The sequence below is a fragment of the Manacus candei genome, unplaced genomic scaffold, assembly GCF_025592945.1.
Source record: "Manacus candei isolate 608988 ecotype Guabito, Panama unplaced genomic scaffold, ASM2559294v1 h1tg000005l, whole genome shotgun sequence".
Lineage (NCBI taxonomy): Eukaryota > Metazoa > Chordata > Aves > Passeriformes > Pipridae > Manacus > Manacus candei.
This window is the reverse complement of record NW_026138053.1, coordinates 11,943,923-11,968,509: the sequence shown is the minus strand read 5'-3', so window position 1 is coordinate 11,968,509 and position 24,587 is coordinate 11,943,923. Positions and strand designations below refer to the sequence as shown.

The following is a 24,587-nucleotide window of genomic DNA, read 5'->3' as shown; positions in this document are numbered from 1 at the left end:
TGCTTGGCTGATTGACATTCTGGTAAAAGCACAGCAATTCTTCCCAGGTACCTGCTGAATTACCCCTGCAACACGTAGTAGCTCCTTGGCAAGGCCTACCTTTGTATTTTGCTTTGAGCCAGTGACTATCTTTTGGTGCTCTACCAGGGTGTTACTGTGTTATGAATAGTTTTTCCATTCTTATAAACAAAGCAACTCTTCCCTCAAATGCTTTTATTCAACCTTTTCAAAGAAAGAGAAAAGACATGGTCTTATTGCAGAAGATTTTTTGCAGAAGAAAAAGTAAAAAAAAAAAAAGTAATTCTCTGCTCAAAGAATAAACAGGATTATCTAAATAAATAAGAAACTAAACAAAGCCTGTTCATTGATCCCTGTGAAAGTTTGACGGGAGCAATTGGGGATTTTTCACTTTCATAAGTGAATTAACCTACAATGTGCATTGTGTGGGCCTTTCTGTGTATTTGTTTTGTTTACTTGGCTTTTTTTTTTAAGATGGAATTTTTTGTCTTGCTTTAATTATTTGTTTGATTTATGTGAAAAATCAGTGTACCTTGCCTTAGGGATTTGTTGGCCTTGCTGTGTGCAGAATATATGCTTTGGGAGGTACAGATTTGTTAAGATGTTGTGTGCAGCTTTGTTTATACAGATTTGAATTTATGAGCTTGTAAATGAAATCAACAGTATCCCTTTATTTCTTTTTACAGCAATAGATGTTCTTCATCAACTGGGCCTTGTGAAAGATGCTCAAGAGCCCTCAGAGACAACAGAGCCTTCTGCATCATCTCTGTTACCTCAGGGTGTTCGTCTAACTGCATCGGGAGTTGTACTAACTAGTGATGCACATGTTGAGTCCCCCATCATTCAAGTCATACCATCAAACCTAGGGCATCAGTTCACCATATTGGTTGGGTTGTACTCTTACAGAGTCAATAATGCTTTCCTCTTCAGTATTAGGAACAAAAGTAGACTGCAGTTTGGTGTCCAGCTGCTACCGAGAAAGGTAGCAGTGTACACTGGAGGGAAGCAGTCTGTATACTTCAGTTATAGTGTTCATAATGAACAGTGGCATTCATTTGCCATTGGCATTGGAGACAAGACTGTCTCAATATATGCTGAATGTGGAAAGAAGTACTATAGCAGTGAAGTACTTTCTGAAGTGGAGACATTTGATTTGGATGGTGTATTTACTCTGGGAAGGATGAACTCGCAGTCTGTCAGCTTTGAAGGAGTTATATGTCAGCTAGATATTATTCCCTCTGCAGAAGCCTCTGCAAACTATTGTAAATATGTGAAACAGCAGTGTCGCCAGGCTGAAACGTATCGATCTCTGCCAGGAGCTCCACTTGTGTCAGATGGGCTGGATATTTTTTCAAAGATGATCATTGATGAGGAACACCGGGAAGATATATCAGCTTATAGATGGAAGGAAGCATCAAACATGCCTGTTACCAATGTTGCTCAGATTCACTTTCTACCAGACCACTTTGAGGCAAGAAATGCCTCTGCGTTGGAGTTTGCAGAGACCAAACCTCCGTTGCTGGAAGCTTGGCCTAAAACAGAACTCCAGGAGAATGTCAATCTGCCTCTTCAGCAGCAGATGAGCAAAAAAAGAAACATCACTAAAACTCCTGCAGGACCAAATCCAGATAGTTCAGCTAATACCACAGAAGAAGCAGGCAGACAAAGTGAGCCTTCTCTGATGTCTCCTGTAAAACAGAGTAAAACTAAAAGCAAGGGAACGGAAAAAGCAAAACAGCATTTAGATGCACTAAGCAAAAAGCAGCAAATCTTCAACACAACCCTGTACAGTTTGCCTGCTGAGCTCCCTCTGGATAATCAACTCAGTGCAGGGCAGGAAGGTGCACTTGATGCTGATGAGACTTATCATACAGAAAGCAGTTATGAAATTGGTATTAATAATTATGACTATGAAGATCTTGGCAAAATATTTGAAATGGGAAGTGTCAGAGGTCCAAAGGGGGAAACCGGACCTCCTGTAAGTTATCTTTATTACTCTTCTTACTATAATGCAGCAATATACATTTAACAGAGGCTTTGAAAGAAACCTCTCAAAGCATGCCAGAGCTGTGACTGCAACTTCTCCCGGCTGTACTGTACAAATGTTTGTCTGCCTTAAATACGTCCCTTTCTTGCATGTAATTTTGGTGTGTCATATATTTTTACTTACTGGAAGAATATAAAGACATTCAAGACATTCACATTCTGGTGAAGTGGTAGGCAACCCAGGCTTCTTTAAAATTTTGAATGCAGCTAGATGTTTGTAACTGCTAATTACAGAGATCGCTGACTTAATAAAATTACAGGCTAAATTCATACAGTTCACAAATACAGATGCTGATCCATGAAAAGAACAACCAGTCTGCTTGGAAGACTGACTCAGTTTTCTTAGGTGAGCAATGCTATCAAAATTTATAGTACTAGAAAGTGAGCAGTTGCAGAACCTAGTCTGGTAAAACCATTCATAACCCAAGGTTATTGGGATGCAAAATGGTTTTTAGAACAGTCTTTTGAGATTTTGCAGCATTTTTTCAGTTAATAGGGTAAGTGATTCCTGATACAATTGCAAATGCAGAGTAGTGTTTCTAATAGAAACCAGTTTATCCTTTCCTTATTGTGTGCACAAGGCTCATAAACTTTTTAATAGATAAAAATGGGGGCAGTATATATGAAGCTGCAGACCAGAAAGAACATCAGTTCTGCGTAGCCTGGGGGGTATGACAGATTGTGCTTCATGCTTGTGTGAGCTTTTGGCTAAATTTTTTAAACCATAACATGGAGTAAATAATTTCACTTGCCTTTTATTTTTTTTTGCTTTTTTTTTTGATTTGTGTAAGTGTTCATCTGTGTGGTTATTACTGGAAAGCAATTTAATATGTGATAAGCAGTTTCTAATACATATTTGAATAAGCCCATAAATTTATTGTGTTTATTCTTTCAGGACTGAAATATTTTTTCTTAAATTAGTCAACAATCAAGAACCTATTAAGAAGTGCAGTTTTTACTCTAAACAGGATCCAGGCACAAAGGAACTCCTGCACAATTGAAAAATGTGTTAACAAGTAATTCACACTAGTTTAGAGGTGCTCTTGCTTAATCTTTTTTTAATGTGAAGTCAGTCTTTTTTATTCTTTTTTCCCCTTATAATAGTACTTATGGAGACATATCACTAAGTATGTAGCTGCCATCAACATGAGGTTTAATTTCCATTTTTGGAGCTTAAGATGTTTGGTAACCACTAATAGAAGCTTTTAATTTTAGCATATAACTTGTTAGTTTTGATTTCAGTCATTCATGACCAAGGAAGTTAAATCTGTTCTTTTTTACATGGTGCAGAAATGGCTGCTGCTGATGATATTGGTTGTTTGAGTTATGAAGAAACTCCAACCAAATGCTTTGTTTTGTTTTTTTCTTACATACAGGCACTATACACACAGTGGCAAAGATGGCAGCTGATTATTTGGAGGGTTCAAAGATCTTCTATGCCTGTCTTACAGAGTGGGGTTGCAGAAGTTTGTCTCACCTAGGAACGCAGACTGTGGTCTGTAGCAGTGAATGTGGTGCATTTACCCTGAGGTGTTTTGCTGGATCAGGATTTAAATAACATGCTCAAGGTCTTAAAGGTCAGAGCTGGGAAGGTAATATAGACTTTTGTGGGCACTAGGTTAGCTGAAGGGGCCTGCAGCACCCACTGTACTAGAGGCAAAGTTAAAACTGCACTGCCAGAGCAGCTGACACCAAAGGGAGAAGAGGACTCTGCATGAAGCGGAGAGTTGTGCTCTGTGCAGATTCTGTGGTGCAGTGCCTGACACTGTTGTTGGCCTCAGACTTGAAGAGATGGTCTTGGTTTGCTTTCTCAGTCTAGTACTCCCATGTAGAGATGACCAGAGATAACACAGCTTTTATATGCGTGGCTCTAACACTCTGAGTAAGTACTTACAGAATCTTTACGAGGAGCCTAAAAAAGCAACATTGAGGAACTTGAAAACTTGCCTTGCAGCAAAAAATCCTGATGAGGCATGAAACCCCCCTCTTTTTACTTCTTTCATTATGTTGTGGTTGATTTGGATCTTCTTTCAAGATTTGAACACAGAAGTAATGTTCGTTCTATTGGAATTGACAGGCAAGAACTAGCTTTTGTGGTTCTTCAACTACTTAGCTTCGTTTTAGCTTTTAATCATCTACCAGAACTGATTCTTGCCTTCTGTAATTAGGCCCCTTGTATTCCATGATCCCACAGCTGTGGAATTCGCCCACCATGGCAAAGCAGAATTCCAGAATTCAGGCTTTCATTTATGGATAGTGTAGAAAAAGGGGCACCAATTTCTTCAAAACTGTTGAGACCCTGATTAAAATTCTAGCTGTTGCAATTTCCCTAGAAAAAATATAGTGAGTGTAAAGTAGAACAGTGTGATGTCCTGAAACACTACTTTCAAGAAAATGCTGCTCTGTTCGTTGGAAGAACCACTGTGTTGCAGAGGGTGTTTGCACTCTGTAAAGGTTACAAAAATAAATGTGGTGTGTGTTTAACTGTTTAACTTTCAAGTTGATATTTTTCATTGCACAATCCTAAAGCAGTTTGCAGTAACACGAGGCATAGTCTCACACTGGTAAACGGAGGGGTAAATGTGAGCTGAAGAGCTCATTCAGGTTACTTGCTGGTAGATAATTGCATCTTCAGGTCTACCTGCACAGGATGTGGCCTTCCAAGAGAAGTGAGCTGGGAATTTGTTTCTTCTATTGGAAAAGCTTTGTGGATTTTGAAGATACTCAGCTAGGAGGAGGAATGGTAGAAGACTAAATGGTGGTATTCCCTCTAGTTGGTCAGGAGAAGCAGTCTGGAGACATTGCCTAGAGGAATGGGCAATGGGAGAAGGCAAACCCTGCGTTAAGCAGAGTTAAGTCCTGAATGAGATGCTCTTTTTGCAACCAAGAGGTGTGAGAGTGAGAACACTGAGAGGGCAGTTCAGAGATCCTAAATGAACAGCAGTAAGGGTAGCATCAGCTGCCTTTCACTCCTAGCTTATTTCCCAGGTGAACAAAATTGCTTGCCAAGGCTCTCCCTGACCACAGATTGTTTAAAACTGATGCAGTTTCCCTATCTTCTGCACAACCATATTGAAAAACTTTAACCCATAATCCAAAGCCATATATATATGTTCTTCTGATGTTGATGACATTGCTTTGACTGTTGCAGGAATTCTTGAGAGAGAAATGGAAGGACTTCCACAGCTGTAAAGAAAGGAGGTTAATCATACAGAAGTGACTGCTTGCTCTAGGGCATTTGGAAAGAGAAGTGGGCGGGTTTTGTCATTTCCAGTGAAATGCAAATGAAACAAGAAACAAAAATAATAGGTGGACATTCAAGTTTGGTAGAGTCCTTGTTTCTCAATAATTAAATTAATATCAGGATGAAGTTCTTAAAGAAGGTAAACAGAGCAGGATAGGAGCACAAAGAAGAATTCTGAGTGATGGGATCAGAATTCCAGGTGGCCCAAAACCGATGGGATAAAACTTAGTGCAGCAGTACAGAAATTAAAAGTATGAACAGAGGGTGTGGGAGTAATTGGTTTGACAGTCACATGAGGATCATAGATTGGTATCACACTGCAGTAGAAAATAAGTGCATCATTCTGCTGTGATGCTTGATCCGTTACTAGGTGTGGTGAGTATCAGGCTACTTTTTCTACTGGTTTGGGAATGATGACATTGCAGTTTGGAGACGTGTCCTCAGTTTTGGATGAGGAGCTTTAAAAAGGATGTAGATTTTGGAATAGGTTTGAAGCCTGATGCATCTGTTTGCTTCCCTGATGTACTGCAGGTATTTTGGTGATGTGCAGAAAGGTTCATGGGTTTTTTACTTTGCCTGCCTTAAATATTTGATGATTCAAGCATAAAATTTCTTTAATTTAGTCTTTTAAAAAAAGAAGTGTTTGGGATGAGGTGAGTTTGAATGGTTGGGATGTAGTCAAGTGCCTTTTAAAGAGAAACTTCAATGAATAGCATTTAGATAATAAATGGCTATGTCTGTGCAGAAGTTTTAACTACTTAATGCAGAATTTATTGCTATGCATCTGAAATCTTGGGGCCTTGCTATATGTAAATTAAATGTTTCCTATTACCTCTGGGTAATAGGTCAAGTTTAAAATAGATGCATCCATAGAAGGGCTTCAGTATCCTAGAAAATGTCTATGAAAGTTCACCATTACATTCATTACAGTGACCATTTGAAAGGTAGTGAATATTTCTGGAAGAGTAGCATCTACTTCTATTATTTCATCATTAAGCAATGATTATTTGGACTTGAGTTCCTCTGCTTAACAGCTAAATGACATTTTTGCAATTCCTGAAGACAATGTTGTAGTACTGTTCTTAAGATACACATGATCTGTTTTGAGCAAAATGATCTTACTGAATAAATTAATTTTAAATTTACATCTGTAATATTTATACCAAGTTACTTTTTTTTTGGTGGTGGCTAAGACATCAAAAACTAAAACTCACATTAACATTTCTAATTGCATCAGGTTTGTTTAATTATTGTAGTAGTAGTTGGAGGAAAAACTCTTCAAACAAATGACTTATTCCTTGGTTTAAGAGAGATTGGCTCACTCTCAGATGTTGACTTCTGTGGCTTACATGGATGCCTAAGAGGCTTAAGTAGCTTCCCAGCTAGTATTAAAAGAGTCACGCCAATTTGAAGTTGTAGTTGTTTTTACAGATTGTGGAAATACATAGGATGGAATAACTTCTTACAGCTTGTTTGAAAAGCATTTCCAGAAAGACTTAGTGTGCTCTACTAAAGTCTACTGTCAGCAGACATGTTGCTTGAGTTGCAGGGAGGAGTCTGTACTGGAGGCTAAAGGGTAATATACTCTGATTCAGGAGAGTCCTTGTTAATACTTCAGTTAAACACCTGGATTGCTGGGGCTGGTTGCTTATTATTGTTAACCAGAGACTTCATCTACAATTGTTGACTTGGTTTTAGAATGCCTTGAGAAAGCACTATTAACCTCTGTCTGAATAGTTCAAAATATAATTCAGAGCGTGGTTGTGATTAGATTTTCTTCTTTTTGTGGTTTTCTTTTTGTCTGAAAAGGGATAATTACTTATGATTTAGTGTAATCTAAGTGAAATTGGGTTGGATTTGGGTTTTGTTTGCTTGTTTGTTTTCTTTTGCAAAGGAGGCAGGTACTATTTAAAAAAAAACTAGATGCCACATAGAGAAAAATGTTCTCACTGCCCTCATTCAATAAATCATCTGCAAAGATCAGGGATCTAATAAGATTTCTCTTAGGAAAGTGGAGGGGTTTGGCTATTAATGTTTTTTTAAGGAAATGTAGAAAGCATTTGAAACAGGGATATAGAAGACCTTTTTACTGCAAACTGCAAAATAGTTGCAACTATTCTACTTAATAAAAATATTTTTTCTTTTGTAGTCCCAGGTTGATATTCTAATCAAAGTGCATCTTTTAAGCTACAATTTGAGAGGAGATATTACAAAACATACTGCTTCAGCAGTGCAGGGTGGGAGCTCTCTGTGCCCTTCTGAGTGCATTTTTGAACCTGGACAAGAATGCCAGGTCAAGAGTTTTCCACGTGTCTGTCTGCTACATTTCTTGTGCTGTTAAACATGGGGTCTTTTTACTTCAGAAAGATACGAGGATGCCAGTGAGCATTTGTGCAACCGTGGTGAATAGTGAACCTCCTATGCTAAAAGTATGACATGTTATGGTTTGATCTAAAGACCAGGGCTGGTACACAGATTTGTGTCTTCTAAACTGCACAGAGAGGGAAATGCAGGTATGGATTTCAGCCTGACTTAATGTAGTGTGTACGGACATACAAATACTCCCAACTACGATTAGACTCCTAAGATAATTATGATTAATTGAAGAGAAAATTTTTTTTTTTTTAAATTTCCCAAAACAGCAGTGGTTTTCTCAGAATTGTCCACAAGTGGTCTGTATTTTGGACAAATGAATGTAATTAGGTTGACAATGCCTAAAGTCCATAATCAGTGCTGTCTTCTCTGCCAGTGACATTACCTTTCCAAGAAAAATGAAGTATCACTTACACAAAACTGAAGTATTTTAAAAATGCAATTTTTGTCTTAATGAAATGATTTGCTCATTGCTAATAAAACCCCAAAAGGTGTTTGTCTTTTTCCCTTCTCTCTTTTTTTTTTTTTCTCTTTTTCCATTTTTGCAAAACCTTTGACTGGCCATTTCAACAACTATAATTGCCTTTCTGATTTTCCTGATATCCTTGCCAGCTTTCAGCGTTGTTGTTCGGTATGGGCAGTGTGACAGTGTTTTGCCCAGTGTCTCAGCTGAGAGGCTGTTGTACATACAGAACACAGGAGCATGAGGAAGTCTGTGTAAAAGAGCAACTTGAATCTCTTCCTCCTATCCCGACTGACCTCCTTCATGAGGTTGGACTTGCTTGATACCCACCTTCTCTTGCAGAAAGTACACGGTATCTGTTAAAGCTGGGGCTTGCTGTGCAGGCACTGGATGGGAGCTGAATTCACCCTTAGGAGTAGCTCATCTATCTGTAGAACTCTAATTTGATAGATGAAATATAAAGTAGTGCAGATTTTAGTCTAGAACTCTCATTTGTATTTGAGTACAATGAAGTAGATCCTGGGGGTTTGAATCTAAACAGTAGTCACATACAGAAAAGGAAGAGTTTCTATGGTCAAAACAACTAGATATGCAGGGGATGGTACACTGTCCAATATGCTGACTAATAACCTAATTCATTTGTGAAAGATATGTGTGATTACATACTAGCATTTAAAAAAAATCTGCGTTATCCTTGGAGAGAACAGTCATTTATCCACATTTATTTTCTTCTATTTCGTGTCTGTCTTTTCTCTGAGGTGGTATCTTATTTTTTCACAGTTACTCAACATTTCTGAAGTGTTTGGCATGCCAGCATGCTTATTAAAAAGGCTTAATTATTCTCTATTCTTTATTTAGAAATACACTGCACTTGCTTGCTTCACCTGATCTTTTCTTCCCTTACTACCAATACACTTAGGTAAAAGTTGTTATTCAGATTTCTAGCTCTAATTTGTATGGTGTAAGATACTTTCTAAACAGAAATCTGACTTGGAGTCAGATTAAAAACACGCTTACTTGTAGTTTGGGAATTTGTTTCCAAATTGAGAAGGTCTGCACAAGCAGAAGGTCATCAGTTAGGAGAACTGGTCTCGTTCAGACTTGTGATACTGTCCTTGTGTCAGGTTTTAGGCTCAACTGCTTTGATTTTCTATCACCAGGGTCCTCCAGGTCCTCCAGGTTTACCTGGTCCTTCAGGAAAGAGAGGTCCTCGGGTGAGTAAAACAACTATGTTCTTCTGCACCTCTAGGCAGATCACCAATAATCAAACTGAAGTTTGCACATTTTGGTTTTCTCAACTCTATTCATATGCTTAGTGATTATGGAAGTGTATGATTGTTAATACTTGGGAGATATGTTACAGTAAGGCAAAGCAAACCTTTTCTTCTGCTGTGAGCCTCCAACATAGTTAATTCCATGTACGAGTGCATACACTGAGCATTGTTACATTTGTACCTAGCTTTTGCTGCTCGCAATATTAACTTCTAGTTTTTCCATGCTGCTCCCATCTGCTGCAATCTGAGGTCATATTCATTTGTTTTTGGAATGAGGGGGAGTGAGCAATGCAGGCCATAGCCACAGAGGAGCAGGCTGTGGCTATAAAATTAACCACTGCAAGACAGAGGCGGTGGAAAAAAATACTCCTAAAAATCTGGTTTAGTCTCTTGCACACGGCAGCTCGATCATAGCTTGATAGGTATCAGGGCACTTTGCCAAAGCACTGAGCTACAGTAGCAATTAGTTATTTTGTGTGACTGTGCAACCCAACAAGAGCAGGGACGGAGGCCTTGCCCTGTGCCAGGGGACAGAGCACGGGCTTTTGCCACAGTGAGCACAACCCTGTGCCCCAGCTGGCATGAACGTGGGAGGAGCCTGTGCCACTGCACGGACTAGCTGATGAGGCAAAAGAGGGTGAAACTGTGTTTGCACAACGGAGTACAAAAGAAATATGCTTGAGGAGTCCCTGAGGTCATGGTTGATTTTGAGGGCTTCAGGGAAGGGCAGCTGGAAGGAACAGGTGAAGATCTGTTGCGTAGATGATTTTGGTCCATGGTATATAGGGATGTAAATGGTTGTGGTTGGAGCACCCTCAGCTACGCAAATCAAAAGTGGGAGGTAAGGGAGGCGTTCATATGCAGGCTCAGCAGATGTGTGGGAGGAGTTTTGATTCAGCCTTTGAGGAACGTTTAAACAAGCTGCTGCTCAATAGCTTGTTGAAAGCCAACAAAGCACAGGATGTTCGAAACCTGGCCTGACTGCGTAGGAAACTGCACTGGTTAAAGAGGATGAAAACCAAACTGATGCTTTAGAGCAGTCAGAGGCAAGGGAGTAGGAGACACATTTAAAAGTATAAAATGAAAAGCATTCCTTCAAATCCATGTCTTCATGACTTCTTGGATCCTTTTTTTCAAGTTATCCTTCTACAAAAGAGCTGACAATTCTTAAACTCAGTTTTTTATGTTGTATACTGCCTCTGCCGAGGATACATCTGGCATCAGGGGAAGGATCCCACATACCCAAGTAGATCATGAGAACTGGGAAGTTGTCTTTTTTTTAGAGGAGGCTGTCCATATATCTAAAACCACGCCTGTTGGTAAGATTACTCTTGCTCAGTTGTTATTTCTTTGGGATTTTTTCCTGCAGGTCTTTTTTTATAGGTACAGAGTACTTAAAAGCACAGTGCTCTACTGTGTGAATTTTCTGGATTAATTATTGTGTAGGACATGCTTGCCAATGTGAAGAGACAGCTTACAGTTAGGGTGCCTGGGAAATATGAAAAAGGCTGAGGTGAATATTTACCAATAGTTCTGAGTTTAAAATATATTTATATGGGCTAAGAAAGTCTATAAAACTATTTGATCAAAAATAAATAGTTTTGAAATGCCAGTGCTCTTTAGTTTGTACAACACTGATAAATTCAAACAGGTAAAGCTAGTGAAGGTACATGGTATGACACGAGTTTTGTGAACCAAAGAGCCTGTGAAAACCTTGTTGATGCAAAGTTCATTCTCTCATCTACCAGCCTGCCCCGTGACTTCTGTCTTCTTCACATGAGCTTCCATTAATTATCCTAAAATGTGACTCGGGGTGTCAAAGACAAACAGCAGAGTGCAGAGGTGCATTGCATTGCTTGTGCCTTTATCAGGGTCTCTCAAGTGTGTGTCCAAACCTGATCCTGACAGACATTCATATGGTTTGGACACTTTGAGAATGTGTGATTAATGGTTAGAGATTTTCATTAAAAATAGAATTACAGGGATTAAAATCATTTCCATGGTAAAGAAGTCCATATCTGACAGTTAAGTTTTTCTGAGTGTCTTGGCTTGTTCTAAGTTTCTCAGTAATGAAATTTCAGCAATTTCAGGATTAATGATGGTGTGAAACTCCTCTGATGCCTCTCATTCCACAAGAATACTTTTGCACTTCTGTATTGTGGTACTATCACCCAAGACAATAACATTGCAAGCAATGAAAGTAGGAGCCACTTCAGCACTGCAGCTATGTTGGCACTTTCTATTTGTTTCCTTTCTCCTAAATCCCTGAGAGTGCCTCCAAAGTTGCCAGTGTGCAAATTAATCTCTCAAACAGCACATGGGATTAGCATTTCTGTGGAGTTATGTCAACATTGTCATTAGTGAAAGGGAGCACTAACAGATACAGCTTTCAGTGTTACTGCAAGGTATAACTGGTAAATTCAGCCTTGTGTGATGGAAAGACAAACACTGAGTTTATCTGTTGTTGGACCACTGAATATACAAGAAAGTTGAAAAGTGTTTCTATTGTATTTGGTATTTGAATTAATTGTTTGGGTGGAATTTTGACTTTAGTTAATTCAACACAAGCTTTGTTGCCAATTTACCAGTGACAGGTTTTCACCAGTTTGGTCCTTTAGCCAAGGAAGTTTGGAAGATGAATAGCTGCTGACAGCTATTGCAATAAATAATTTCCCTGATGTGCAGTTTTTCAAGGAGTGAAGATTGCTGAATGTGTTGCAGGAACAGAGACTTATACTGAAAGGTGTTGATAGTCTTGATAGCTTATTCTGTTTCTGGAGTAGTTTAAGTTGAATTCTTTTAGTAACAAGCCCATTTTCTGCACTAGCTGTGGGACAATCAGGAAGATCTGTGATTTTTTAAAAGAAGGTGGTGTTGCTTTTAAGTCATTGAGAACTCATCCACTTCCTTCTCTTTGCAGTGTATAGATGGGTACCTCAGAATGTGATTTTACTGATTTTTTTTTTTTTTTTTTTTTTTTAATGCCATGCCTCCGAATGTTGTAGTCAGAAAGCAACATTGCAGTGACTGTGTGCCAAATACCTGCTACGAATTACCTGGAAAGACAATAGAAACTGAGATCTTGAAAAGAAAAAGAATTACTCAATTTCACTTTAATTTTTTAGGAAGATGTGTATGTTTTATGTCTTGTGAATCCTTTGAAAATCCTAACCATTGCTTCTAAAAGTAGCAAAGATGCAGTAAAATTACTCTCTGCAAACCTTTCACATGTGTTCAGTGGAGTACTGAGTAATACCACTCCTTGTTCTTTTTCTTTTGTTTGGGTTTTTTTTAATAGGGTATTCCAGGACCACATGGTAACCCAGGTTTGCCAGGATTGCCAGGTCTCAAGGTGAGTAAATTTATCCATGTTGCCATGTAAATACATGAACTTTTTAATGACTTTTTGGAAGGCCCAGAACTGTTTCCTATAATAGAAGTAATTGGCTTTCTTTGGTTTACAGATGGAGAGTGCTACTATAAACATATTTTAATTAAATGTAATCAATCAAATTGAACTTCATATCAAAACAAAAAAGCAGATTATTCAGTGGAAAGAAAAACACCTGAGTGTGCAAAAGATGACTTGGAAACTGCTATTCTTGCAAGTAGTCTGTACTTCCCAAAAGAGTTCCTGTAAATCATCTCAACCTCCTTGATAAACTGAAATTTAAATGAGAATAAGCACTTAATTGCCATAACCTTTTGGTTTACCTTTCAAAAAAAAAAAAAAAAAGAAAAAAACTTAGACTGTCATTCTTTATAAATTGCTCTTTTATTGTCCATGTCCAACATTTTATATTGAAATATTCTGATATTTCAGACCTTATTACTTGATTAATATGCTACAATAATTTTCTGAAGATTTATGGATGTGATATTTAAAATAAAAGACAAAATACTGGATTGGAAGCTCAAATAACACCTTCAAACTTGTGTAACATAGGCCCTTTAAATAGATTTGACAGATTGGTGCAGTTGCAAAATGCCTTCAACTCATATTTAGTTTGAACCATTTGATAGATATGTTAGGAAGAAAGCAGCACCATGATTTGTTTAGTACAATTCCTAATTGCAGGAATCTGACCTGTCGTGACAGGTGTTAAAATCTGCTTGAGGACATAAAAAGAATTTTAATAAAGCTTTCTGTGTCAAATGCTGTAAACCCAAGTTACTCTATTTTATGTTTGTTTTCATTCTTATGTAGTTCTGTAGGAACAATTAAACTTAGAGATTCATAATTAATTTTTACCATATTTATGCTGGCTGTATAATAGAATATATTGCTAGGAAAATAATTGTAACCAATTACTCCTAGGCTTTGTTTTATAAAGTATTTTCCCCCTCCACTGGATGATAATTCTGATCAGTTCTGTTGCTCTCTCCATGACTTTAAGAACAGAAGGAATTGTACATGTGTGTATGTACCGATATATATTTTATTTAGTTATAAAAACATATATATTATTAGGTCCTTAGTGATCTCTTTCGGTTCTGTTAGACTATAAATTATCTTTTCAATAAAAGTATATTTAAATAAAAATTAGCTAGATGCTCATGAAGTTCTGGCTCTGAGGATCCAGTTGACCCACACTGAGTATGTAAACTGAAACAAACTTTTGCTTGATCTTAAAACATCACAAATGAGTTGTAACAATTTTCTGGCAGAAAATTAACACAGAATTTTATTCTGTCTTTAAGATGTTGAAGGATCCTTTATGCACTTGCTTTTGAAACATGAACAACATTAACTGGTACCCTTACAGCACAGTATCCAGCCCTGAGTGAGAGCCAGCAGTTCCAACCAACACCTGGTGTCCTCAGCGTTTAATTTCTGATAAGCAGTTGAGGGATGTTTTTAAACTAATTTAAAAGTGTCCATAAGGTTTGGCTTTATTCCTGGCTCTCTGAAAAATAGATTAGTTAAGAAAATCTATTTTATGGATTCTGTTGCTGCTTTAACTACACTGTAGTTCACTACAGCTAACTCACTGTAGGAGAGACCGGTGTGGCAGTGTCCTTCTCCTGTCTGCTGCCCAGCCTTGGATGAGGACAGTAATGCCCAGCCAAGAATGATCACCTGTCTCAACTGCTAGGCACAAATTCCTTATGGAAAAGAGGCCTTGTCTGCATTCACAGCTCTGTCCTTCCCAGCACAATGTCCATGCTGCGTGGGAAGGCTGAGGAAACCTGGACAAGGTTGTGGTCCGTGCGGTAATACAACCTGTTAATCTTGCACAGTCTCTGAGGAACAGCTGGTGTTCTGAAGTGATGGAGACACGGGCAGAGCAATTTGGTTGGGGTGTCTGCTGTAATCCTGCTTGGAATTGCCAATAAATCTGCTTTTCAAAATTTTGTGACATGAAATTTGGAAAATGTAAATCTCATTTCAGTGTCAACTTACACTATTGCATTCTTTGTTGCTCTTTACTGAAAAAGTTATAAGAAAAATATCTATACTAACAAGTATATTTTATATGAACATTCTTCCTCTTCTTGCTGTAACAGTTGACAATGCTTGTTTGCACATATATTACTAAAAGCTCTCTTCCCTGATGGTATTAATGAGCTTAATTTCTCTGTGACAGGGCCCTAAAGGAGACCCAGGATTCTCTCCAGGACGGGCAAAACGTGGGGAAAAGGTATTATTTTCTTAATTATAGAAAAAGGTTTTGTCTATCCCATTCTTTTGTGAAGTCTTGTTTAATATTGAGACAAATTATGACAGCACAATGCTGATGCTAAGATTTGTCCTTTCACTTCAGAGCTTTTTTTCTGCGTGTGCCTGCTAAACCACTTTAGCCAAACAGGTGGTTGCTCTCTCTGCCCAAAATATTTGAGTATGAATATTCAAATATTCTATTCTTCATAGAAATTGTGGGCTTCAAAGCTTGTGATTATTTCATTTTTTGATTACAAATGTACTGAGTATGTATGGAACTTTAGAGTCAATGTGATAACACTAAAATATAATTGGATGTTTGCATTCTAATGTGTTAGCCTCTGCTACATCTTTTAGAATATCTTGTATTTATGCTATGTTTTATTAACAGCATTTTCTAGTAGGTAAATTGTGGAATATTTGTGCTATGTAGAAAACACTGTAAGAATCCAGGACTGCTCTCTGTAATGAAGAATGCATTAGCAAATAACTATTGTTTAGTAGCTGCTGATGTGTACATAAAATAACTTAATTTTTAATGGCTACATGCTGTCAAAGCCTAAAATTCACAAATATATATTGTCAATGTTAAAAGACTGATGAGAAGAAATTCAGAAATGTGTCTGCTGATGCACTAATGGGAATTTGAAGTGCAACTTTTATGGAAATAGCAACACTATTTTAATTTAACCCGCTTTTGCTTTTGGCAATCTAATCATAGTGTTAGCTGTACATGTCTGCCTGAAACTCAAGCTATATTCTTTGGCATGAACCCAAGCAGCCACAGAACAGTCTAAAGCTCACCCATATATTTGTATGACTACACCTAAATACATGTGGAATGCATCTATAATCAAAAAATACGGGATTGATATGCATTTTTATAGTTCACGCTATTTTGTGTTCTTAATTTCCCCCCCCCAATTTACATTTGCTTGCCCTAATTAATGGAGTTAAATTTATTTGGATGCTAACTCACTTCCAGGATCCATTCCTTGGCTCACTGAATTTGAATCTGGGGACTAATCCTGAAGGAGTGAATCTCTTCACTGTCAGTCCTGAGCAAGGAAAAAAAAAGCTGAAACAACCTTTCCTCCTTCCCCATCTGCAAAAACCATAAAAATTTGTATCTTTTTCCATCTCCCTAACATTTGAGATGCTCTAATTCTTATTCCCATATGCCATCATGTATTTGTGAAGTTTAAAATACTCGATGAGAATAGCTGTATTCCACCATAACACTTTTGTCTTTCTGCATCTTTCAAGTTGCCTTTTACACAGATTAGATTTGTGCTGTGTTGAACACAATGCATACCTTAATGGTGTCCTGGTTCTTGGTTGAGGATTGTTGGCATAGTAGTAGTACAAACAATAAACAATAATAGTTAAATATATATAGAAATTTGAGGAAAGGGTTACCTCAAGAATTGTATAACTTCTTCACTCCCATTTATGTTGGCTAAAAGCAAATGTTAAGAGGTTGTGAACTAAGACTGTTTCAGCAATGATTTGGCCATGTTGCAGGAGCAGGTATGTTGTACCTGGTGGTCTCAGTTGAGGAACTGTTGGCTTTTCAGTTTTCTTCCTCTAAAAAATCCCATAAAAATCTATGCCTAATCAAACAACATTAGCTGCTTCTTCATAGTAAATGTCCAAGAATACAGAGAAGATGTTAAGTCCTACATGTTTATGGGCCTGTGCCATGTTCCACTGAAACATATTGATTCTGACTGTTTTTGTTGTACAGGGCGATCCAGGCCCCATAGGCTTTCCAGGTCCACCTGGGATCAAAGGCCAGAAGGTAAGATTCTGTTTCCATTTTCACGTGACTTACCCTGGCCCCAGTGGCCATCAGCTGGATGTCTGATGGTCAAGAGGCGATAGAACGGTTTCAGGCTTGCTGTTGGTATTATGACTGTCTACGGTGCAAAACCTTCCCTTGTAACTAAATTGAGATCATCATAACAGGATGTTAATCACAGCTGCTTTTGTTGGTGTTCTTCAAAAGACATGGCAGATAAACAAATTTCAAAGCAGTACCCATGGTGGTATCAGCCTTATGCTACCGAGTGTCTCCCACTGCTTCTTCTACAGAGTGCAATTTTCCTTGAGCAGAGGGAAACTTGGTTCTGTGAGAGAATAGTGGTATTTCCATTCCTTAGGATATTTGGGCTAAGAGTTGCTAGGTGAAATCTTCCTTGTGGAATAAACATCAGCAAAAATACAGAATGGAGCTATGAAAAAAAACCAAAACCTTTTGCTGTTGAAGGATTTTTTCAAAACTGGAAGCAGTATGGTGACACCATGGAGCTGATAAGCAAGCATTGCAAAGGCTCTTGTGACAGCACACAGGAGTCCATTTATTGGCTAGACTTGCTCCATGCCCAGCAAACTTTTTAGCTGATACTTTTCAAAGATAATAGCTCTCTGTAGCTGATGGTTGTAGCATTAGTCATAAAACTTCACATACTGATTTTTACAAGTTACAGAAATTGCTTGACTCTCTAGAATAATTGCCAATATTGTGCTAGAAATGTTTTAATGTATTTTAATAACAGTGCATAGAAATTCCAGTAAAATACAGTGGGTAACGGTAAGATGAAAAGACATGGCTTGAATAGTCCTTGCTGTTATATACACAGACTGTCTGCCATATACACACTTCACTCAGTCTGGGTCCCACTGTGCTCCATAGGGTAGAAGTCAGACACTTGCTGCATTTTAGTTGGCAGTAAATATTTTTTCTCTCACACAGACCGAAGTATTCTTACAACTTGTTGTGTTTCTGAAATGTGCTTGAAATCTGTACTGCTGTAAGTGGAAGCCTCAAACTGTTCTCTTCCACATTGAGCTTTAAAGTCAGAGAATTAATCTTCATTAGAAATTGGAAGGTAGTTAATTTTTCAAACCAGTGCATGTGAACTTTTATTCTTCTTATTTATTTCCATCTTAGCTCAGAGTAAACCGCATCTATTTTATAGGGATATGCTCAAGAATACAAACTCAAGCTAATAAAAATCTAAGAATTTTAAGAGGATTAGCTAAGTCACAGGGAAAGAAACCTCTGTGTGAAAACTGTCTCTTTGGAATGATATTCATTTTAGCATGGTTTAGCTTCATTCCCAACCAACATTAAGTGAGTTAGAATGAATTAAGGCCATGTTAACTCTGAATAAGAATATGGGCATACTGCTCTAAAGTAGGAGTTCAGAGGAGTTTTGCTCTGACAGAAGTAAGATGCTATTGTGTAGAAACATGCAAACAGTAATCAGACCTTCATCTCACAGTTTCTTGTGAGCCTTTTTTTGAGACTGTCCATGTAAGTGTTAATCAGCTAAACTGACCCACTTTGAAACTAACTTGTGATAAACTTTTCTTTGAGTGTTTCTGTGTGTAGCAGAATTTGCTTTCCTTTTTTCCTACTACAAAAATAAGAAACCGAGAGTTCTCTTCTAGCAACACCTTCTTTAGTTGATTATTTAAGCATCGAAACAGGATAAAATTCTTTAATGGATAAAATTCATGAAATACAGAGTTGGCTGGGACTGTAAAAAACTGTAGTTTTCTGACTCACATTTTGAAAGCTAAAGAGGAGTTATTGGCTTGTTCCAAAATTGTCACCAAGGAAAATAATTTTATTTTTTTATCTTGTATAAGATCATAAAATTAATTTCATGCAAAAATACTGTTATGATCATGCAAAAGCTCATCCAAAAATTTGAAATACCTGATCTGCTGAAATCAGTTGCAGAATTTCCTCTTATTGCAGTGAATCTCAAGTCTCTACTGACTGATGAGTATCATCATGCCGCAAGGCAGCCAGATGTTTAACATCAGCCAAGACACTCCCGCTGCTCAGTCAATGTCTTTGAGTCCAATTTTATGATGGATTTCTGTCCATAATAAGAATTGTTTTGGTATTTCTCTTTCAAGCTGTAGCTTTTGGACTTGTGTATTCCCAGTACCTCTTGCAAAGGATGTGGAGGCCAGAAACTTGGCTTTTGCGTAAATCATGCAACTGTTAGAGGCTCCCTTTTAGGCCAGCTTGCCTGGGTATGTTTAGTACAGTGTAAAGACATTCAAGAAGGTTCCCCTTTCAAGTGTACTTGTGCAGATGGCAGGTTCCAGCTCTATTTTTAATTCCTTTTTTTTTTTTCTTGAAGAGGTAAAATATGTTTGAAATGGTCTATCCACAGGCAGTAAAGTTCAACAGTTTCATGATTCCAGCACCACAGGGAGTATATCTGGGATGAGACTGTTTTCCCTACCAATAAAAATTCCATAGTATAAGAGCTGAAATTTGTTCTATGTTAATTTCAAAAAAAGATGTGTTTCTTGGAAGGTCTGTCTCTCCTGAGTGTGTCCTAGAATAATCTGAGTTGACCATCTACTTATACCTCTCCTCTGAACTGCCTTGTTCAGAAAGGTCACTGTGACAAGGAGTTGGAGTGGGGAAATGCACTGTGTAGAGTCTAATTCTTCAGTTTCAGCAGGTGACAGCATCCCATTTACTCATTTGTTCAAAAGAGAACAAGTCTGGAACTGTCTTAAAGCATGCTGATATCTTGAAATTGTCTAAATTGCCAAGAAGATTTCTTACTGCTTTACTCTAACTCAACTTTCATATGAGCTGCTGAATGTAAACCAGTTCTGCAGACAGACAAGTCTAGATATTTTTTTTCTTGATAAAGGGAGAATAGAGTATGAAAAGAAGGTCCATTTTGTTTATTTAACTGTATTTATTGCATCTTTCTTTCTCCACTTGCAGGGTCTTAAAGGTTATCCGGGACTGCGAGGGCCACGGGGAGAGCAGGTGAGTGATGGAAGCACAGTACACTGTACTCTGCAGATGAACAGTGGATGAGAGAAGATTGTATAACCCATTGTAAGTGTTCAGCATAAGCTATCAGTCTAAATTACTGACTGTTTAAGGAAATACTGGGCAGTTCTTGACCAATAATTCCAATTGTTTAGGGATCTGTGTGGTAAGAAAATGGTCTAAATGAAATGGAAAAGACCAGCTTGTTTTTCAACTCCCATACCAGATTGGCAGATGTTGGTGTAAAATTCTTTTAAGAGGCACATTTTGGATTCTCCCACCTCTACTGATCTAATGCATTTTAAATCTCCTAGCATGTAGAAAATGTGATAGTTATTGAGTGCTTTTTCTCACTTCTGTGTCAGTTCAAGAAGCAACCTGAATGTAAGTTTCAAAGATATCCAGTTGCTGGTGTCTTATTGGCATTAATGAGGCTTCTCATGGCAGAGTAGAGAGAAGCACGAGTCTCCTTTTGGATGACCCTGAAAAGGAAATGGTGATGATAATAGATGGTAAACATCTGAAGGGAGATGAAAACTCAGGAGCATCATCTGTGAGTTTCATGAGTTTTATACACAGATCTTAACTGAATGAATTTTTATTACAGGCTCATAGGAGTTTTTTTGTGTTGACAATAATATAGCAGTGAGATAGAGATAGCCAGGGGGGGAAAAAAGATAATTAACATCAGAAGATGGAGAGAAGTTTTATACATTCATAATTAATCCAGTGCTATATTGGCCTGATTCTGGAAGAAACAAAGCAAAGTGGCCTTGTAAGGATACAAGGATTCTTCTTTAATGAAGAATTTAATGTATTTGTTCAAATACAGCTAAGACTCATGCAGTTACTTCATTATAAGGATCTGTCTCCTATAGTCCTCCTCAATTATTTCCTACAAATAGCATCTATGTTTTTACTATGAAAGTAAGGAATGCACTGTTGTATTTCACACAATCTTAGACTCTTTTCAAAGGATATGTAACTGAAATTGGTGGAGTTACTTATTTATGATGGGTGAATTTTAGGATATTACTGTGTATCTTGCTTAAAAAGTATTTTTTTTCATGAGCTTAAGCTGCATCATATGAGTAGATGTTGAAAGAGAAATGATAAAACAAACTTCAATCCATGACGTTAAATGTGTTTTTTGTTTCTTTTCTTTTTTCTCTCTTCCTCTCCCCATCCCCCCTCACTTTTTTCCACTTAGGGAATTCCAGGAACGGCTGGCAGTATTGGGGCAGTTGGTTACCCTGGCAGGCAGGTGCAGTAACTATACTAATGTCTTTGAATTTTTTGTTTATTTGTTGTTTTTTTTTCTCGTTTATTCTTTTCAGAAGTACCATATCTAATTCTTTTGAAACTACTAATCTTAAAAATGTAATTGTTTACATCCTGTCATTTATTTTTGAAACAACCCTCTTTCTCTGGTAGTGCCTTCAAGGGAATGTTGAGTCTCTTGGCTTTTAAAATTTGATGGGTTAGATGCAGTAATGCTGTTCCCCTCTAGAATATATAAATGATATTACCAAAATACTGAATGTGTAAACACTTTACACTTGTCCATAAGCCCCATGTGGTTCTATGTGTTTTATCTTTTTTGTATTTCAAGTCCAGAAGCAGTAGGAAACTACCTGATCCTCCTAATTTTTCACCAATGTGTTTACTTCACTGCTGAAACTATTTCTTCAGTCTTTTAGGGAAACAGAACATTAAAAGACTTTTTTCCCCCTTGAGATATTTTAGGAGAACCAATAAAGCCAGAAAGCAGCTTTTTTTAAACACATCATGGCTGGGCTTCGTGAACAAAGATTTGGGGGGGGCTCTACCCACGTTTGTTACAAGCACACTGGTGGCTAAAGAGGCCAATATGAGATAGACATGTCCGGTTGCAAAAGGCACAGCAGAAAGACTCCTTAGGTGGTAAATTCTGCAAGACACGATTCTTTCTGCGCTGTCTTTTCTCCTGGAGAGCGATCCTGCGTGCTTTCTCAAAAGCATCAGCAGCGTTATAGATGGTGTGTCTCCAGACCTCCCAATTGGAGGCCAGAGTAGACCAGTTATGTTGATCAATATTTTTAAACAAAAGCACTTATATAAATACTGATTCTGTTTTTTTTGATTTACATGTGAGGTTACAGATACCTCAGTGCAGTAATACGAATAAGAGATGAAGCAGAAATACTCATTGTTTTCCCCAGATAAATTACATAAGACAGATTGACAACAATTGACTTTGTGGTTTTGTATTTGCTTAAAAGGGTGAATTTGACCAATACTTCAGTGTTTTATTGGATTAGGTTTGTAATGGCTATGTATTTTAAAATTCCATTACAATATTTTATAGAGTAATGGATGATAACATTTTTGTATAGAATGATGTAAAATGTTTAGAACATTTGGACCACATTTGCTATTTTGACATTAGTGATTGGAAATGTGTACAAATATAAAAGCTTATGAAAAATCCTGTGAAATTATGTCACTGTAATGCCAGATCACTGGGTCTGGAAAAAAATTTCCTCCCAGAAGAAATAATTCTAATGTAATGGAAGTTTCAGTCGTTGTCTGAATGTGTTTCAGCCATGCATTAATGGGAGACCTTTCTGAACATGATCCCAGGAGACTACTTGATGACACAGTCTTCAATCCTCTGAATTTCAAGAATGTGTTGCAAGTTTACTGTTAACAAATGCTGTTGCAGTTCTTTTACGTAGATCATCTCTCGCTGTTTAAAATGAATTACATCTCATGTCTTTTTATAATAGGGCTTAGCTGGACCAGAAGGTAACCCAGGTCCTAAAGGTGTAAGAGTAAGTAAGCATTTTAAGCATTTTGGTATGCATATCTATTTTTACCCATACAGTACATAAGAAGGGGGATGAGGAATTTAATTCACCTCTGCCTGCTGAACCACTCTGCCCTTGCAGAACCTGCAAATGAGAAGACACAGTGTATCTTTCAAAATACATGTAAGAGTTTACTTTTTTTTCTGTGGTGAGCTGCAGAGAGCAGTCTTCCATTGTTGCCCTTCCTCTCACTTGCATGCAGGCAAGAGAAGAAAGCAGTACTGGGTGTGTCAGGGCTGGGAGTGAAGAGCAGTGGACATTTCCTGCCTGAAACATTATTTCCATGATGGAAGTTGTCAAGAAAGGAGACATATCTGGCATTTGCAGTCTGTAACAGCTACAGAAGTTGATAAAGGGAAACAGTCTTGTCATACAAAAACCATGAAAGTGATCTTAAGATTTTAGAAAGGTTGAATTGTAGTTTTATATACCCCAGGGACTGAAGGGTCTTACTGCTCTGTGCGTTCAAGGTTTGCTTTTGATTACTCTTGGAAGTAAAATAAGTTGGGTTTTTCTCTATACATGCTGGTGCACGTATATGTATTTTTTCACACTGACTCTCACCATCAAGCAGTAGAAACAGGTTTCCAGAAACTTGCATGTTGCTGGTTGCATCTAGGGCTTGAAGGCAGCTTTTGGTAGGTGTTTTCAGGCCCTCAGCTCACGTACAGGTTGATGAGCAGTGTTCTGTGTTCTCAAGCATCTATTAAAATAATTTTATTACTAAGTTATTATCAATATTTGCTTTTGTCTTGGTTTTTTTTTAATGTATTTACTAAAAGCCTTTACCTGCATCAGCTTCTTAAACATTTGCCTGCTTTTTTCAGGGTGTTTTTTTAATGTCAGTTTTCATTACAATGATGAGAAAAATTAGTTTGTCAGGATCAAGTGCCAACAGATATTGGACCCCCAGGGATTGTTTCTTTTATGTTTCTTCAGTTTATTTTTGTTCAGATTCTCAAGCATTTTGTCTTGTTCTCCCTTCAACCAACAAGACATTGTGATCCCAGTCACTTCCTGAAAAGTTACTGCTGCTCTGTTTACACAAAGCTAAAAATGGCCAATGTATGAGTAATTTAAGGGAAAAACACCTGTCATGTCTTAAGGCTAAGTCCTGTATATGAATTCTAAAAACAACTCCCAGTAAAAAATGATGACACAGCCCTCTTGAGCCATATTACTGTGCCATGGAGTGTGCAGCAACATGATAGGAAGTGTTTAGAGCTTTACATTTAAAACATTCCTGTTATCAAACTGTGCTCTGCTTCTCAGCTGTTTTAAGAAACTGTAGAAAGTAGAAGTGTCCTTGTTTTCCTTACTCTCACATTAGGCTGGATGACAAGAAGGGCACTATCTTTCATAATTAACAAAAAAAAGAAATTAAATAATTACAATTGGAGGACTGGAGAGAGTTATGAAAGCAAGGAATTCTTTTTTAGTAACTAGTAATATTTTTATTCCAGTATCTGGTTGAATCTGATGTTGTAGAACCCATCTCTCCATACAGCTGAGGAATGGTGGCAGAGAAATGCCACTGCTGAACTTTAAGACATTCTACTTGTACTAAGATAAACTTTTGTCTTTTAAGAGCTCTTATAGCAGTGATCACACAGTGTTATTAAAGATGAGAACGTATTTTCTGATGTATTTCATGAGTAAGGTTAAGTTATGAAAAAAGTTGCTAATTCCATCTATTCTGATAAATAAGGTGTCTGATGCAACCTTGTCTCATTGGACCACTTTCTTGGTACTTCTTTGTTAGCTGACTTTGTACTCTTATAGCAGGAAATTGGGTTTACTCTTAGTTGGAGAGTAAATCCTGGTCACATTTAAATTGCT

At 37.6% G+C, this 24,587-nt stretch overlaps 1 protein-coding gene across 3 annotated transcripts in view; it reads left to right on the top strand.

Annotated features, from left to right (window-relative positions):
* The window catches only part of COL24A1 (collagen type XXIV alpha 1 chain), a 124,630-nt gene that overhangs the window by 11,686 nt on the left and 88,357 nt on the right, over window positions 1-24,587 (top strand). For all 3 annotated transcript variants that reach the window (XM_051803852.1, XM_051803849.1, XM_051803840.1), the window contains exons 3-10: window positions 705-1,996; window positions 9,305-9,358; window positions 12,717-12,770; window positions 15,007-15,060; window positions 16,828-16,881; window positions 19,849-19,893; window positions 21,110-21,163; window positions 22,668-22,712. In XM_051803852.1, coding sequence (XP_051659812.1) covers window positions 705-1,996; window positions 9,305-9,358; window positions 12,717-12,770; window positions 15,007-15,060; window positions 16,828-16,881; window positions 19,849-19,893; window positions 21,110-21,163; window positions 22,668-22,712 — 1,652 coding nt within the window. The remainder of the gene's footprint in view (window positions 1-704; window positions 1,997-9,304; window positions 9,359-12,716; window positions 12,771-15,006; window positions 15,061-16,827; window positions 16,882-19,848; window positions 19,894-21,109; window positions 21,164-22,667; window positions 22,713-24,587) is intronic.